Source organism: Scophthalmus maximus, chromosome 21 (assembly GCF_022379125.1).
Source record: "Scophthalmus maximus strain ysfricsl-2021 chromosome 21, ASM2237912v1, whole genome shotgun sequence".
Classification (NCBI taxonomy): domain Eukaryota; kingdom Metazoa; phylum Chordata; class Actinopteri; order Pleuronectiformes; family Scophthalmidae; genus Scophthalmus; species Scophthalmus maximus.
The window spans coordinates 4,418,561-4,434,100 of NC_061535.1; the positions used below are offsets into that span (position 1 = coordinate 4,418,561).

Consider the following 15,540-nt stretch of genomic DNA (forward strand, 5'->3'; position numbering starts at 1 on the left):
ATCCCATTACCAACTAAATACTATTCTAGTGAAAATTGATTTGTAAAATAGCCTTCAGTACCACTCGGGACAGAAGTGTTCCAGATATGGAGTCGAAAGCTATGGAAAAAGATAGTCAGGGGACCTTGAGTTGTTTTCTCATAATTTGGGTATGCGATGCAGACATGACCAAAACCACCATAGGAAGTTAATTCATTCCCCTCACGGAAGGGAAGACATTCAATTACCGCATGCGTGTGTGTGTGTGTGTGTGTGTGTGTGTGTGCGCGTGTGTGTGTGCGTGTGTGTGTGAGTGTGTGCGTGCGTGAGTGTGTGCGTGCGTGCTTGCGTGTGTGTGCACGTGCATGCGTGCGTGCTATGTTACAGGTGCACTAACTGGATTTGCAGCTTACTGAGCAGTTCTTACAATAAGTGCTCCCTTGCCACAGTAGACCCTGAGCCTTCATATCAAGTATTTTTTTCCACAGCTGCTCGTTCCCAGTGGGACCAGCGGCTTTCAGAGAACCATTCATACCTACTGACTCCCAGCGAGCTGCTCCAGTGGGAGAGCGGCGTTCCCAGATGCAAACATCCAATTTTATCATTCATCGTGCCCACATGCTGATACTACTGATCTTACTTTGTCTTCAGGCACGCACACACGCACACACACACACACACACACACACACACATATGTGTGTGTGAAGCATAAGAAAGTGAAACCTATCTTTAACCAAGAAGCAGTTATGTCTTAGGTGATATATTTTCTTGTGTGACATCTCAGCTGACAGCATTGTTACGCCTCATCAACAGATACCCGTCTCCAGGGTTGCAGATGGAAAGCTGCTCTGGCTTCGCTACACAAGTCACATCTACGTTCTTTTAAAGCTTCTTCATCGTACGCATGGAAGGATTTGAGATGAAACAACGATTGCGCTAATGTCTGCTAACATATACATCTTTGCTCTGTATTAGATCAGATTCCCTTATCACTACAGGAGAATACTGCCTGCTGGTTACTAGTTAATAGTAAATGTAATCCACTTAATTTGCTGACAAACTGCTGACCCACTATCTTTGGCTTGTGTTTATAATTCATGTCAACACTTTCTCTCCATCAAGCAGAATGCAACCACAATTTTGAGTAGGTCGTGTTAGTCAAGGCAAGTCAGTTTATTTATTAAAATTAAAATTGGGGTTTGAGATGAAATTAAAAAAATAACATTTACAGACACTCTTGTTGTTAATTTCAATAATGATGTGCCTTTAAGGGGCAATGGAAGTAAAGAAGTAAAGTGTTCCATAGTCTGGAAGCAGCATAGGAAAAGGCTCGCTCATCCTCGGACATAACGGATCTGAAACACGTGGACGTGGACGGACTCAGGAGATTGAATATATAAGATAATACCCACGCCAGCTCATGCCATGCTTTAAAAACAAATAGAATAATCTTTAAATGTAATCTACAGTATATTTCCTTGGTGACCAGTGAAGGGAGTTCAGATCCGGGCAGATGCGTTCAGTCTTTTTTTGGTGGGTGGATGAAAAACTTACTGACTCTCAGACAGTATTTGTCATCAACCACATTAATTGTTATCCGAGGGCGTTGATTTACCAGTTGCTCTTGATTCAACGCCCTTGGATAACTGTTAACCTATTTTATTATAATTCATCTAGGAAATGGTGGCCAAAGAGTTGATGAAATTAAAGATTTTATCACTGAATATTGTGCTGATTACAGAGCGTCGCAAAATGAAAACAACGATGATAAAATCAGATATACGATAAAAGACGTGTCACCCTCATCTCTTGGAAACATTCTCACCATAAAACAATAGCACACAAAACAAATATAATGCTTATTTGAGATGGAAAATTTCATTACAACCACGTGTGGCTTCCAGCTCTTCATTACACAAGCTCTTGGAGCCCCCCACCCCCCCACCCCTCTGCAGAGACACCCGGACTATTTTCATCAGCCACTCATTTAGGAGTTCATTTATGCTTCCGACAGTGTCAAAGGGGCACTTTTATTACAAAGTCTTGAAATTAATTTCGCAGGAGATTAGTGTGGATGGTCTCACCCTGTGGTTGTGTGGGGGGGAGGACTCGGCAGCAGACGAGCGGGCGTGGGCTCCCTCTGCTGGTTGTCGGCAAATACACGTTGCAGTGTTTAACAATAATAGTGTGTTCAGTACGAAGGAGAAAGAGGAGGAAAGAATAAAAACAGAGGTAGGGAGTGTGAAAAGATGAGCAGAGGAGTATCAGAATGCACAGCGAGAGCCAATGTGGCCCGGGATGTGCTGGCAGAGGCTCGGGATGGGACACAGAGAGAGAGAGAGATAGAGATAAGTCACTCTAATGCGGTGTGTTATTATTCACTTGGGGTGAGTGCTGGGCTGAAAACAGCCGTAGATCACAGCGGTAACACTGTCAAATAGTCCCCCAGCTCTGCCACACCGCTGGCAAGCTGCTTTAGCACGCAGTGCCAGCGTTGTGTGGGCGAGAGGAGGGAGATAAAGACAGAGAATAAGAGACATGCACAGAGAACTGGAGAGAGGAGGAGGAAGTCTTCTCTACTACCAACCAGCTATAGATAGAGCCGGCCATTACATCCATGTCAGAGTCAAAATTGGTTACCCGTGGAACATTTGGAAATTGAAAGTGGTTTCCCCCCCTCTCCTCATATGAGCACTTCCCCCCAATAGGCAAACAGTACATGGTTGATTCTTTACTATTCTGCAATGGTGGAACCAAATAAAGTACATTTACTGAAGTGCAGCACTTGAACACTATGTTTAGTATGGGTATTTCTATGCTATGCTAATGTACTTTCATAGTTCTAGATAGTTTAAATTACCTCCACATTGACCAGCAAAATTATTCTCTGATCATATATATATATATATATATATATATATATATATATATGTATGTATTTGAATGTGCACACACACACACACACATGCACAACATTTGATTATATATAGTTTAAACATATCTACATACATACATATACATATTATTACAAGAGATTTGCCTTAAATTAAAATGGTCAAACCTTAAAGACAAATATAACCAGAAGTAAAAATATGGTTTCAGCTAATCCAGAGATACACAACACATCAAACTGGTCCTCTGTCTGAATCCAGTATTGCCTTGCGGGTGCCCTGGTCTGCACTATTGTCCCGCAGAGATCCTTAATCTCCAGCAGCGAAATGACACTATGGACTCAAGGGGACTAACAATTTTAGCCCAGCGTGGTCAGTTTACCATGCCACCGTTCTATTGTGACTGTTAGTGGGAAGCGATAAATTGGCCAATCGGGCGACTTGTGCATTAGTATGATTGGTTGCTGAGAGAAAGGGCACCTTGGGTTTTAATTACTGTATGTAGCTATACGATGATGGAGCCTGTAACATCATCGCACAAATTTTCTTACGACCATGTCCTGCTGACGTGTGACTCTACCTCATGTCACGGAGGCAGAGACAACGGCAGCTTTATGTCTGCGACGAGCCACGCCGCAAGGGCAGGTGTCGTGATGGAGTGTGTGTTTGAGGACATGCTCGCGTTTATTGCTTGGTTATGTGCTGCCGAGGGCTGTGCACCGAGGACAAATAAACATCCTCTCGCATAATTGCAAAGGATGTGTTTTGGAATTGTTATGTGTGCAGATGATTCCGAAATGCCATGGCCGTCTCTACAGAAACCACGGACATGCACACACACACACACACACACACACACGGCTGCACACACGTTCGTTTACACCCACAAGTTGTCTCTGCAGATGTTTGAAGGGGATGGAAATTTCATGAAGAACAGATGGGTTCACAGGAAACAGGTCTGATTTGAGTAATTCCCATTCAAAATGATGTCTCACTGGAACTTCTTTTCCCGTTGCACCTCGAAACCTTGATTTGTGCTGCAACAGGTGTTCTACTCGTTTGCTGTTCATAATGAGAAACTCACTGAAAAAGCTGTTAAACTTTTTCACTGAGCAGTTTCTATCACTTCCGATTAGACTGTGTGACTTTTGTGTTGATTTGCCCTCTTCTCTTCCAGCTCCTTGCGATGCGGATGCCTTCTTCTGTCACAGCAACATGTGCATAAACTACACACTGGTGTGCAATGGCATGCAAAACTGTGTCTACCCCTGGGATGAGAACCAATGTAAAGGTGAGATGTCACGATCCGGATCATTTGACCCATTTTTTGTCCCAAATGAACCAACGCTCGTAAGCGTTTGAGAGGAAGTTGCAGCACCATTGTGAAGACGCAAACGTACTCCCACTTGCTATTTTGTGTGCATAAGTGAGCGCACGCTGGCAATGACGGAAACGAAAAGTGCACCACCACAACTCGAAAGGTGCACTCACAGCGGCCCTGTGATGCTGGAAACTTCTCACCCTCAACAAACAGGGAGAGCACAAGAAAGACGTTCGAATTCAGGTCAAGTGATTAAAGCAGGCTGTAGATATTTTGGCACGTGACATTCAAAGTCAAATGTACTTGAGAAGTGCACAACAGCCATGTTTCGGCTATAGACAACACTACCCTGTTGAAATTCACACACTCCATACACCTCGTACGCAGTGTACTACATGTATTGTATGCATACAAACGTCTCAATTGAGACATCCTGTATTTTTGAACGTTTCAGAACCATGGACAGCGACACAGACTAAGAGACTGGGTTTAAACTGGGGGTGTTTTTTGTGCTAAGCCACAGATGAGCCGCTGCTCCTTCTTCTGTAGTCCCTGCTGATACTGCTATTAATAATAAAACAAGAGACGCAATATATTATTTCCTGTGTGACAACTATAAACTAGCAACACTTCTTATGCGTCTACATATTTGATGCCATTCTAGTTGGGATATGTGAAGACTCTGGGGATAAACTAGTTTTTCTCTGTACCTCTACATATTTCCAATGAATTGTTTTTTCTGTTGCTTGATCTTTAATAACCAATCACTCCAATATATATATATATGTGTGTGTGTCTGTGTGTGTGTGTGTGTGTGTAGCACCCTAGAGGCTTGATGCATTGAAACTCCCACGTCAATGAAACTAATGTGTTTCTGATTGTCATTATTACATGGTTAAAATGTGTTCATCAAACACACACAAGCTCTCTGTCACCTGGTGCAATGTGTCTTTTCTTTCTACTTTAAAACACCAGCCTCACCCCCATTTCTTTGAATCAAATACAAAAAGCTGTGGAGAGATGATAATGCCTGTGTACGTTGTATATTCTGTGGCTCTCTGAAGCTCTAAGCAGAGCCAGTGACAAATTGCACCAATGAATCCAATCCTGCATGGCCAATCCCTCACTAAGATACCTCTCTAGCCTACACTCTTGAGTGCACGCTGAGTTTGAAGTTGTGCAGAAGAGGAGGCCATGCTTCTTCTGCCTTCTCTCTGCTCTAGTAATGCATGTGGGTCCACCACAGTGCCCACATTCATCCTCATTAGTGGTTTAAAATGTTTTATTCCTTTCTGCTTTGCGCCTCTGAATGTTTCCATTTACCGTCATTGAAGCTCAGTGTGCTACAAGTTCATCCAGTATTTCGATGTCACAGGTCCAGCCACAGATTGCCTCCACACGACCCTGCTTGTCCTTAATAATGTCTCTGTCTTCACGCTGTCAGTTTGTGAGACTGTGTGTGATAAATCTGATAAAGAGACCATGTGGTTCATATGACCTTTTTGTCCTGTTTGATACCTCCATAAAAGTCATGGCCTGGGCCTTGTACATGATAGGTTAGGATTGTTAGGTAATTTAGTAGCTAGTAATAAGAGCTACTGTGTCTCTTTCTTTGAGCTGTTGCTAAGGGTGTCTTTATGATCATTCGTTTAGCCCCATCCCCTATAGTTACCGTTGCTATGCCTGTGAAGCTTTGCAGTTTTCAATGAATGGCAAAATTTCTTTAGAAATATATTATATATATATATATTGTTTTCTAATAGCGACAGTTCTCTTGAATTTTCTTAAGACATCCTACATGGCCACTTGGGTTATGTTCTCAAATGTTCTGTCTCTGTCCTGCTGTCTCTCTGCCTCTGTACAGAGAAAAGGAAGACCAACATCCTGGACAACCTGAACAACACAAACGGCACCATCATCGGCGTCACCTGTTGCATCGTCCTCATCCTCCTCATCGTCTCCGTCATCGTCCAGATCAAGCAGCCCCGTAAAAAGTACATCTTTCGGCGCGAGGACTTTGACCCCACCATGTTCCAGGAGGTGTTTGAGCCGCCCCACTACGAGCTGTGCACTTTGCGGAGTGCCACCGCAGCCGCGGCGGCGTCAGCGGACTTAGTCGACCTGGCGGAAGACTTTGAGAACTACCACGCCCTTCGCCGTGCCTCCTCGCGCTGCATCCACGATCACCACTGTGGGTCCACCTCCAACCCTGGCTCCGCCCACATATCCCAGCTGTCGCTCAGTGGACGAGAGAGCCGCGGCAACATGTGCGCCCGTGACGGAGGGGCCGCCACCCTGCTCACAGACCTCCCGCAGCCGTCCATGGCGGTGCGGCCCTTGCTGCCGGCCACGGCGAACCGCAGGAGCATCTTGGTCATGAAGCACAGCTACTCGCAGGAGGCGGCGGACAATGGATGTGACCTGGACGACGACCTGGACGAAGTTCCCACCACCAGCCACCGGCTTTCACGCCATGAAAAGGCAGTACAGCGGTCAGTATCCATAGATTTCTGATGAGGGAAGAACAGCAACCATAGAGTTTACTACAGGAAATGTTGCGGGATATTTACACTTATTTTTGTTTTCCTCTTATTTTAGCTTGGTTCTTCCCCTTTCTTCCATTACTTTTTAAGAATTATTATAAGCTCATTCTTCTTTTTTTGCTTCGATTCCCTGTTCTTCGTCCCCTTTCTATGATTAAAAACCTTTTGTATATTTTCACAGAGGACTAAGATATGCTACCTTCCGCATGCTCATACTTGAACATATCAAGCACTCCCTGCTAGATTTCCTCAAATGGTGATTTATAGCTCACGACCACACTCTGTGTGCTTTAAGGTTCGTCAGAGAGCTTTAAAAATACAGACCTCAATTTAGGACATGTCCGATTTTGACTGTTAACACAAGGGCTTGAATTGGTGCCTGATATTCATAGATATGACTAATTTCATTGACATGAATGCAAATTCTCACTATGCATTTATATTCCTAGCTGTGATACTGAAAACATATGACTTATATTCTACATAGCTTAAAATTTTGGCATGAACTAGATTTTCTATATATAGATATATAAAAAAGAAAAGTATTTTATTGTGTAATTGCACTTAGACAGCTTGAAATGTTACTGTTTACAACAATACTATGTGAAGGTTCATTTTTGGAAAAAAAATACTTTGAACGTGCAACTTTCTCCTGCATGCACTATCTCTGTGCTCTTCCCAGAGTGTTCTTGACTGTTTCTCTGCATGCAAGGCTCCTGGAGACTAGCAAAGCACTAATGAAATGTATTTCTCTTATGCAGCACAATATGAGTTCTGACCTCTCTATGCAAAAAATTTGATATTAAACGAAAGAGCCGTGACATTTCAGGTTCTGCCTCATTGGCTCTTTGAGCAAACATGAATCAGAGTACAACACAACTAGGGTCTAAGAGACAATCTCAAGGTAAGCACCCTTATCCAACAATCAACATCTCTATATGTTGTTGTGTAGTCATCATTCGCCCAGTCAGTATATACTTTTATGTAAGTTGTTTAGTTTCTTTTTTTCCTTTTCTGTGATTTTTGCACAAGTTTATATTTTTGTATTATTTCTGTTTTTTTAATTGCTCTTTTTTTCACCAAGATGGTTTTCTTGCTTGCGGCCATCTTGCCCTCCCAGTGAGTTTGTTTGAAGTGTTTGTGATGCTCAAAGTTTACTGTATGTCCTCTTTGCCCGGGGACATACAATATATCACTTATTGTGGATATTCATCAGCATGGACTTTTTCCGGCATCCTTCGATGCCGCTGTTGTCAATTCATATGTCTAACCTCTTTTTCTCCCAGATGACCAGTAGCAAATCATTTATACCAACAACGTAAAAGTAGAAGCACAGATTTGAAAGCAAACACAAATCCCAGATGTTTTACATTGCGTCAGCGGGACGATTTTTGCACACGTTAAAGAAAGCACACTGAGATCATTTGAGTATCTCATTAATGTCTTTGTAATTTACAAATCTTTGCTAATCACACAATTACACAGACTTCCTCTATTGTGCATGATTTAAGTCACTTGTGGTATTTGATTTTGTTTGTTTTTGTTTATTGTGAAGCATAATGTGTGTGTGTAACACGTCATGTGCATGCTCCACATCTGTGCTCTCATGAAGTTACTATAAGCATAATCTAATAAATTGATATAATGAATTAGCTTGCATGAATTGATGACACAAAGAACTGACAAGATCCTTTAAATTCAGACAAAAGAAAAAAAAAGTCCTACTTGCAGCTTCATGCCTGCATATGACAGAGCAGTCACATAAAGTGCTACCCATTGTTCCGTGTTTTAGTGTGACAAGTGTGCTGACCTTCTGTGTGTGTGTGTGTGTGTGTGTGTGTGTGTCTGCTCATGTTCTACATTGTGTCGCATTGTCTCCATCATGTAGACTTCTTGAGAATAGTGAAATCCTGGATCAGTACGAACGGGCGTCACTGACATATGAAAAAGCGGAGCGGAGATTTACACCAGCATGATGATGCTGATGATGATGAAGGGACACTTTGGCAAAAGGATACTGAATATGTGTTCACGCGCAAAGAGGAACACAAAGGACAGCTGCGACGCTGTTGAGTGGGGAAAGTTTTGGAAATGGATCAGCGCTGTGCTCTATGTACTGTAGGCAGTCCAGATTTTTTTCATGTCTCACTGGAAAGATATGGACCTTTACAATGAACATGATTATTCTTTATTGAACTTTAAATTTGGGACGTTCGTCAGACACATCTGTCTTTGTCATAGATTCCTCGCTGATAACAACATTTTATGTGATTAAACATCTTCATGTTCATTTTTAAGCATGTATTTTTCAAAATTAGTGGCACACATATTATGATTTTAACAGCAAACTTTAGATGCATGCAGTTTGTCAATTTTGGGAAGATTTAAGTTATTAGTGAAAATTAGAATCATACTCAATTAATTACTGACTTAATTAGATTTGATAGTGTTGGAATAACCAGAAGCAGTTTAATTTAAGTAACTTGGTCCAGTTGTATGGCTTGTGCATGCTTCTTTTATATCCATTTAAACATTAACATACTAACAATAATCCACTGATACATGAGTCATATAAGCATTAGAAGTGGTCAAAAAAGCCATCTTTACAATTGATTAATTGCATTGCAAGCAGTTTCTTAGCTAAATCCTTAGATATAGTGAATTGCACAAATAAATATGACCATTTTCATCTTCACTCAAAAACCCTTTTTAATATGTTGACTAACTTTCTGACAAGCAGCTTACCTTTGGCAAAGAATACGTTTTTGTTTCTTTGTAGTTTTTATTTTTGCAAACATATTTACTTTGTTTATCTTTTATCTCTCTCTTTACTGTTAGAGCTTAAAATCTTTGTATTAAACAGACTTTTATACTAGGGCAAATTGAACGGACGACACTTTTTACAGTTACTCAAACTATCTTTCAGGGCAGATTTTCTTGATGCTTTGTAAAATAAATAACAATAAATCTTCACATTATTCTTTTTCTTTGTTTGATTGGCGTTTGGTCAGTCCCTTAAGTGTGTTCCTCAGACTGTCGGCAAGTGTCATCCATGTCTGCCAGTCATGTTTTTAGATTTTGTTGTGGTTGATTTGTTTTAGAGGAAGACCCGAACCAAACCAAATAGGATTAGATTCATCAAGATAGGACAATGAAACAAATTCTAGAGGGTTCAAATAATCCCAGGTAATCACCGGTATCTGACAGACGAGTTAATTGACATTTTCTGTTTGTCTTAATGACAATGTATTTAGAATTAGCTTCCCTCTCTATGAACAAACGATGTTGGTTTGTTTTAAATACCCTGGTATATGTGGAAAAGTTACAAACCTAGATCAGCTCTGAGCACAGTGACATAACAACATGTGATTCATACACCCTTGCATATGGCACGTTCATTTTTCTTATGCTCCGTCATTGTCCAAATACCTATTTTTTTAATTGTTACTGTGTAAATGTTACAGTATTTTCCATCATGTGCACATTTTTTGCTGTATTCAGTGTAAAGTATTTTATCCACTATATCCATACTTTCCACTTTCTGGTCCTTCCATTAACACAAAGTCATGAACAGGCTCATGTTCTGGCAGATGCTGAATAAAATATTGTTCGTTTTTCTTTTCTGCACTTTTCTTTGTTGTTCTGTGTGTTGTCTCTGTTTCACTGTTGTCAACACTTCTCTTACAGAGAGTAAAAAAAAATTCAGAACAACTCACACATATACATATTTTAATTCCTATTTCTCTAACTCTGTTTCTCACACTCAGTGACTCTCTCTCTCACACACGCGCACGCACACACACACACACACACACACACAGTCACAACTCACAACTCATCTGCCACTATATAGATGGAGGAAGACACCTCAGTAATTAAGTAAGTCTGAACCAATACGATCACAAGAAGCCCAGGCAGCAGATGAGGAAAAGTGTTGGGCCCAGGAGAGACTTCAAGTAATGGTGTTTTCATTTCTCTGCAGATACATCAGACAGATGAATCATTCCTCAGCATCTTGCCAAGTCTGACAGCATTTCGGCGCTAAGGTTTCTCACCTTTCGGCATCTTGACTGAACTGTTGCCCCCGAGCAACGTTACCAATGTAGAATGTTGTGATGAGAACATGAAAAAAATAAAATAAAATAAAGGTTTGTGGTGTATTGCATCAAGTTTTATGTCTTTGCTTTTGGACCACAGAGATGCATTTTCCCTACCGGTGCTCCACGACCGACTGAAATTTACAAGCCATGGGACACTGATTATTTCAGATACGTGAATATTTTTTTAATTTTTTTTTTTGGAAGGGGGGAGAAATGACAATACCTTTAACGTAAAAGTATTCATGAAGAAAACAACAAAATTCAGGGTTTTTCCCAATCATTTTCATGTAACCAATAAAATATGAAATTGCATATTTCAGCTGCTGAATTGAAATGAGATTTCTTATTTTGATGTCATGCCGGGTTGTTTTTAAAGGTTTAATTGAGAGCCCTGTTGAGAAGACAACAGAACAGGATGTATGAAATGAAGCGATGTGAAACTTCACAAACGGGTGCAAAAATGATTCCACTGACCCATCGACTAACCTTCATTCATTCCCATGTTTACTGATGTCTGAACATTGCTTATGTTTTTTGTCTTTGTCCTTGTCAAATTTGATTGCATTGTGGGTTTTTTAATACATTTGGCGATTTATTTGATAACACATTAGGGAGAGAAAATGCTGGACAGAATGTTTTCAATAAACTAATGTTTACTGATTTCATCGTGATGATTCATTTTGTAAGGTTCGTCTTGAACTTAAACTTGCATGCATGACACTGTACCTCACATCCTCAATATTTTCTTCTTGGAATTAATAGGTTCTAGCAACCTGGGAGAATATTTATTTGGAACAACACACGGTGCATACATTATTTAGGGGTGTACCTATTGCACACATAGTCCATCAGATAAAAAAAAACTAAATAAAATTTTAGCATTTCTGCATAAGAATGAATGAAATAACCATGTGCAGTGCGAAATGTGTAGCTCGCATTGAGAATTATTAGAGGGCGCTCAGCTTTGTTCAGCTTCATATAATCTTTTGCCGTAGAGATCAGATTTCCCAGCCTCCAACATTACTGTTTTGGTTCACTGATCACTTGTGTTACACAGCACCAAGGAATTGACAAATAAGTTTATATATATATATATATATATATATATATATATATATATGTGTGTGTGTGTGTATATAAATATATCCATCCATCCATCCATCCATCGTCTACCGCTTTATCCATTTAAGGGTCGCGGGGAGGGGGCTGGAGCCAATCCCAGCTAACATTGGGCGATATATGTATATATATATATATATATATATATATATATATATATATATATATATATATATATATATATATATATATATGTGTGTATATGTAAACATATATATATATTATTTTTTTTAAATCATGCATCTTCACAAACTAGTAATTATGTGTAAACTGTATAATTTCCAGGCTGTGAAGGTGTGTGTGTGTGTGTGTGTGTACACTATTTTATACAAGGACGAGCGCTATGCCGTGTGCATCAAAACAACTCATGAAGTCTCCCATGAACCCTGCGACCGGTGAGTGACGTCAAATCCATGCGCCCGGGACATCGCTCTGACGCCCCTGTGGCTCTGCAGCGTGTACGAGCGGGTTGGTTGTAAATGTTGTTGTTCTTATTTCACAAGTTAATTCATGCCTAGTAACACGTCACTTTTACATCCTTACAGCCCGCTGTGTGCTACTTTCTCGGCTTCAGCCGGCCGTCCACCGTGCTGAGAAGTAAAGCCACGTTTGCTAGCTGGTAACACCGACCCGCAGAGGACATAAACATGGCTTACACGCAGATACTGCGAGCCCTGCATCGACATTTGCCGCAAACGGCGACACTGTGCGCAGTTCAGACGTGCAGACTGGCGCGGGTCAGCCTGCTCGTCCACACGCACCGGCCACTGTCGACCGGCTGGTTCGGACCGAGCTCCCAGCGGAGACTCGGGGCTGACGCCGCCGCTGCACTGAGCTGCCTCACCCGGGCGCAGGGGCGGCGGCGTCTCTCCCTGGACGTCACGGTGAGGAACAAGAGCAGCCCCGGGGACAGAGACAGGTCCGTGTCCAGGTATCAGGCTGGGAGCCCGAGGCCCTCGGCTGCACAGAAAGGTGAGCAAGGCACTGATTTACAGAGGCCTCTCCGAAGTTTTCAACAGGCTTTATTGCACGATACAGTATTTGTTCTGTGTATAGATAGGGGTTTGGGAATGAATATCGAGTAGTAACTGCATTATAGAAAAGTCATGTAGTCTTGTCATGAGAAGGTTTGCTATTGAAAATGCAAACCTTGAAATATGCATATTGAAGCCAAAATGCTCACTGGTATAGATGCTATAAGGACTTTTTTCACAAACTGACAACTGTGGAAGTTGTAGTAGTTGAGGATGTCCCAGACAAATGAGAGGTGGCATGATGTCATCAAATACACAAATGAGTGATCTATTGAAAAAGAAAAGCTTGATTTATTATAAGGCACTGACTAGGCTAGAACAGCGCCTAGTAGTAATGCGGTTCTACCGCCGCAAGGTGGCGGTAATACACCGGAAATCAAATGAAAAAGGTTGTTATTAAAATAAAATAATATGCCATTGACTATAATCTGATGTAACAAAAGTATATATCCTCTTGCTTTCAAGACAGTTGTTAAAAATTCTTAGTTTTTTAACTCGGAATCATAATTGTGCTCATTGCCAAGTAGGTTTTGCGATACAAGGAATTTGTTTTGGCGAGTAACAATACTTACTGTACTGTACACACAAGAAGAGCTATACCTAAAAACTGTATAATTAAAAAATGAAAAGATATATGAAAAGTGGAAATGTATTCAGTCAGTAAGCGTTACAGCTGTACAGATTTTACAGGAGAAAATAATCCATGTGCAGAGAACTGACCTAATGAAGTGTGTGTGTGTGTGTGTGTGTGTGTGTGTGTGTGTGTGTGTGTGTGTGTGTGTGTGTGTGTGTGTGTGTGTGTGTGTGTGTGTGTGTGTGTGTGTGTGTGTGTGTGTGTGTGTGTGTGTGTGTGTGTGTGTGTGTGTGTGTGTGTCTGTGTGTGTGTCTGTGTCTGTGTGTTTGTAATTATTATTTGGGACAATTTATTTTTATAACCACTTCCATCCCCAATCTTCTACAGTGAAGGATGCTGGCAGAGACTTCACCTACTTGATAGTCGTACTCATCGGGCTTGGAGTGACAGGTCACTATAATGTCAGACTTTCCATCACAAACAGGCAGATTTATTATTTTTCAAATCAAATTCAAATGTTTTGTCCTGTATGTGTGTGTGTGTAACAGGTGGCCTGTTATACGTGGTGTTCCAGGAGCTGTTTTCCACCTCCAGTCCAAATAAAATCTATGGTAAAGCCTTCGACAAAGTCAAGTCATACCCAGAAGTAAGTTCATTGACTCTAGAAGCCAAACATTATCACCCTCCTAAAACTATCTAGTGCATTACTAAACATATAGAATTTGTGGATTAATGGCATTGTGTACAATTACCGCATCACTGAGGGCACCTAACATTTCTTTTGAAAATGTAGGTGATAGGTGCATTCGGGGAGCCAATCAAATGTTATGGTGAGACTACCCGTCGAGGAAGGAGGCAGCAAGTCAGGTAGGACTTGAGTTGCTACGGACTGTTTGCTAATGTCCAAACAATCGGTTGATTCTTACTTTCTGGCAGATTTAAGTTCCACATTTGTGTCCTGACACTTTCCGTTCATAATCCTACTTTAATATGTCCGTGTATAAAAAGCACTGAAGTATTATCGCGCGTGTGTTTGTTTCTAACATAGTCATGTGGAGTACCTGAAGGACGGACTGAAGCATATGAGACTTAAGTTTTGCATAGAAGGCTCCGAACCAGGTCTCAAAGGAACTGTACACTCAGAGTCAAAAGAGGTTGGTGTTTTTCTAATTCCTTGTTCAAGTCATCTTGTGCAATAGAGGTAGCATCACAAAGGCCAGTTAAACCTGTACTGTTCTTATTTAACTATGACAATATTAAAAACGTACACATTTGAAGGGTAAGATGAAATCCGAGGAATTCCATTTGACAGATTAAGTGTCTACAGCAGTGACTGTTACAAGTACAAATAACTTTCTGTTATTTTACAGAACAATGACACTGGAAAATATGAGTTTCGATACATATTTGTGGAGGTAGACACCTACCCAAGACGGACTATCGTTGTGGAAGATAACCGATAAGAGAGATGATGGACTCGCTGTACAAATGTGAAAAACGTGTTTCTCAAAGGGCAGGTTTGTGTTATTGGACAAATAATTAAAGTGTTATTCACGAATAAAAGTTGTTATGTCTGACATAAACAACAGCAGTTGATTTAAACTTTGCTACGACAATGTAGGTCAGCATTTGGGTGGCGAGCTTTGCAAGGCTTTGTCTCTCGAAAGATAAAAAATGACCTTGACTCTTATGTGTCAATCTTAGAAAAACAAACTCAATGTCTTTGTTTTGTCTTGGTTTTTTATTTTTTGGGTCAAAGACCGAGGGATGAACTTTGAAGTGGCATGTGGTCAAAGAGGCTTTTACACTGTAATAAAAAATGTCTGTTATATGCACAGGGACGCACAAATCAGTGTTTTATTTTTTTATGACAATGTAGGGTTGATCTTTTGGCATTATTGAATTGTATGTACGGTATAAGTTGGGGCTTTGGCAGTAATTAAAAAAAAAACCTGGAAAGTCTTTGATTGATTTAAT

General features: G+C 40.8%; 2 protein-coding genes across 7 annotated transcripts in view; both read left to right on the forward strand.

Moving 5' to 3' along the window:
- neto1l (neuropilin (NRP) and tolloid (TLL)-like 1, like) overlaps window positions 1-11,496 on the forward strand; it is a 62,942-nt gene extending 51,446 nt beyond the window's left edge. For 2 of the 5 annotated variants that reach the window (XM_035619740.2, XM_047329965.1), the window contains 4 exons: window positions 4,050-4,163; window positions 6,058-6,685; window positions 7,566-7,640; window positions 10,719-11,496. In XM_035619740.2, the coding sequence (XP_035475633.1) occupies window positions 4,050-4,163; window positions 6,058-6,685; window positions 7,566-7,626 (803 nt within the window). In that variant the 3' untranslated portion in view covers window positions 7,627-7,640; window positions 10,719-11,496. Of the gene's footprint in view, window positions 1-4,049; window positions 4,164-6,057; window positions 6,686-7,565; window positions 10,693-10,718 lie in introns of those variants that run through there. The other 3 variants (XR_007030298.1, XM_047329964.1, XM_047329966.1) reach the window with 3 other exon arrangements.
- Window positions 11,497-12,350: 854 nt separating this feature from the next.
- On the forward strand, window positions 12,351-15,525 carry timm21 (translocase of inner mitochondrial membrane 21). Of its 2 annotated transcripts, none has more exons than XM_035618814.2 (7): window positions 12,351-12,413; window positions 12,501-12,927; window positions 13,951-14,013; window positions 14,112-14,209; window positions 14,357-14,430; window positions 14,612-14,717; window positions 14,934-15,525. In XM_035618814.2, exons 2-7 carry the CDS (start codon window positions 12,603-12,605, stop codon window positions 15,024-15,026), a joined length of 759 nt encoding a protein of 252 aa, XP_035474707.2. In that variant the 5' UTR covers window positions 12,351-12,413; window positions 12,501-12,602; the 3' UTR covers window positions 15,027-15,525. The 2 variants fall into 2 exon arrangements, with proteins under 2 accessions (XP_035474707.2, XP_035474708.2); XM_035618815.2 differs by having other exon boundaries at window positions 12,355-12,423.
- The last annotated feature ends 15 nt before the right edge of the window (window positions 15,526-15,540 follow it).

Excerpts from the sequence above, each read along its gene's own strand:
- timm21 (XM_035618814.2), top strand. The coding sequence starts at position 12,603 with ATGGCTTACACGCAGATACTGCGAGCCCTGCATCGACATTTGCCGCAA. Across the intron at positions 12,928-13,950 it reads GCCCTCGGCTGCACAGAAAG|TGAAGGATGCTGGCAGAGAC; the intron begins GTGAGCAAGGCA and ends AATCTTCTACAG. Across the intron at positions 14,718-14,933 it reads TACACTCAGAGTCAAAAGAG|AACAATGACACTGGAAAATA; the intron begins GTTGGTGTTTTT and ends GTTATTTTACAG.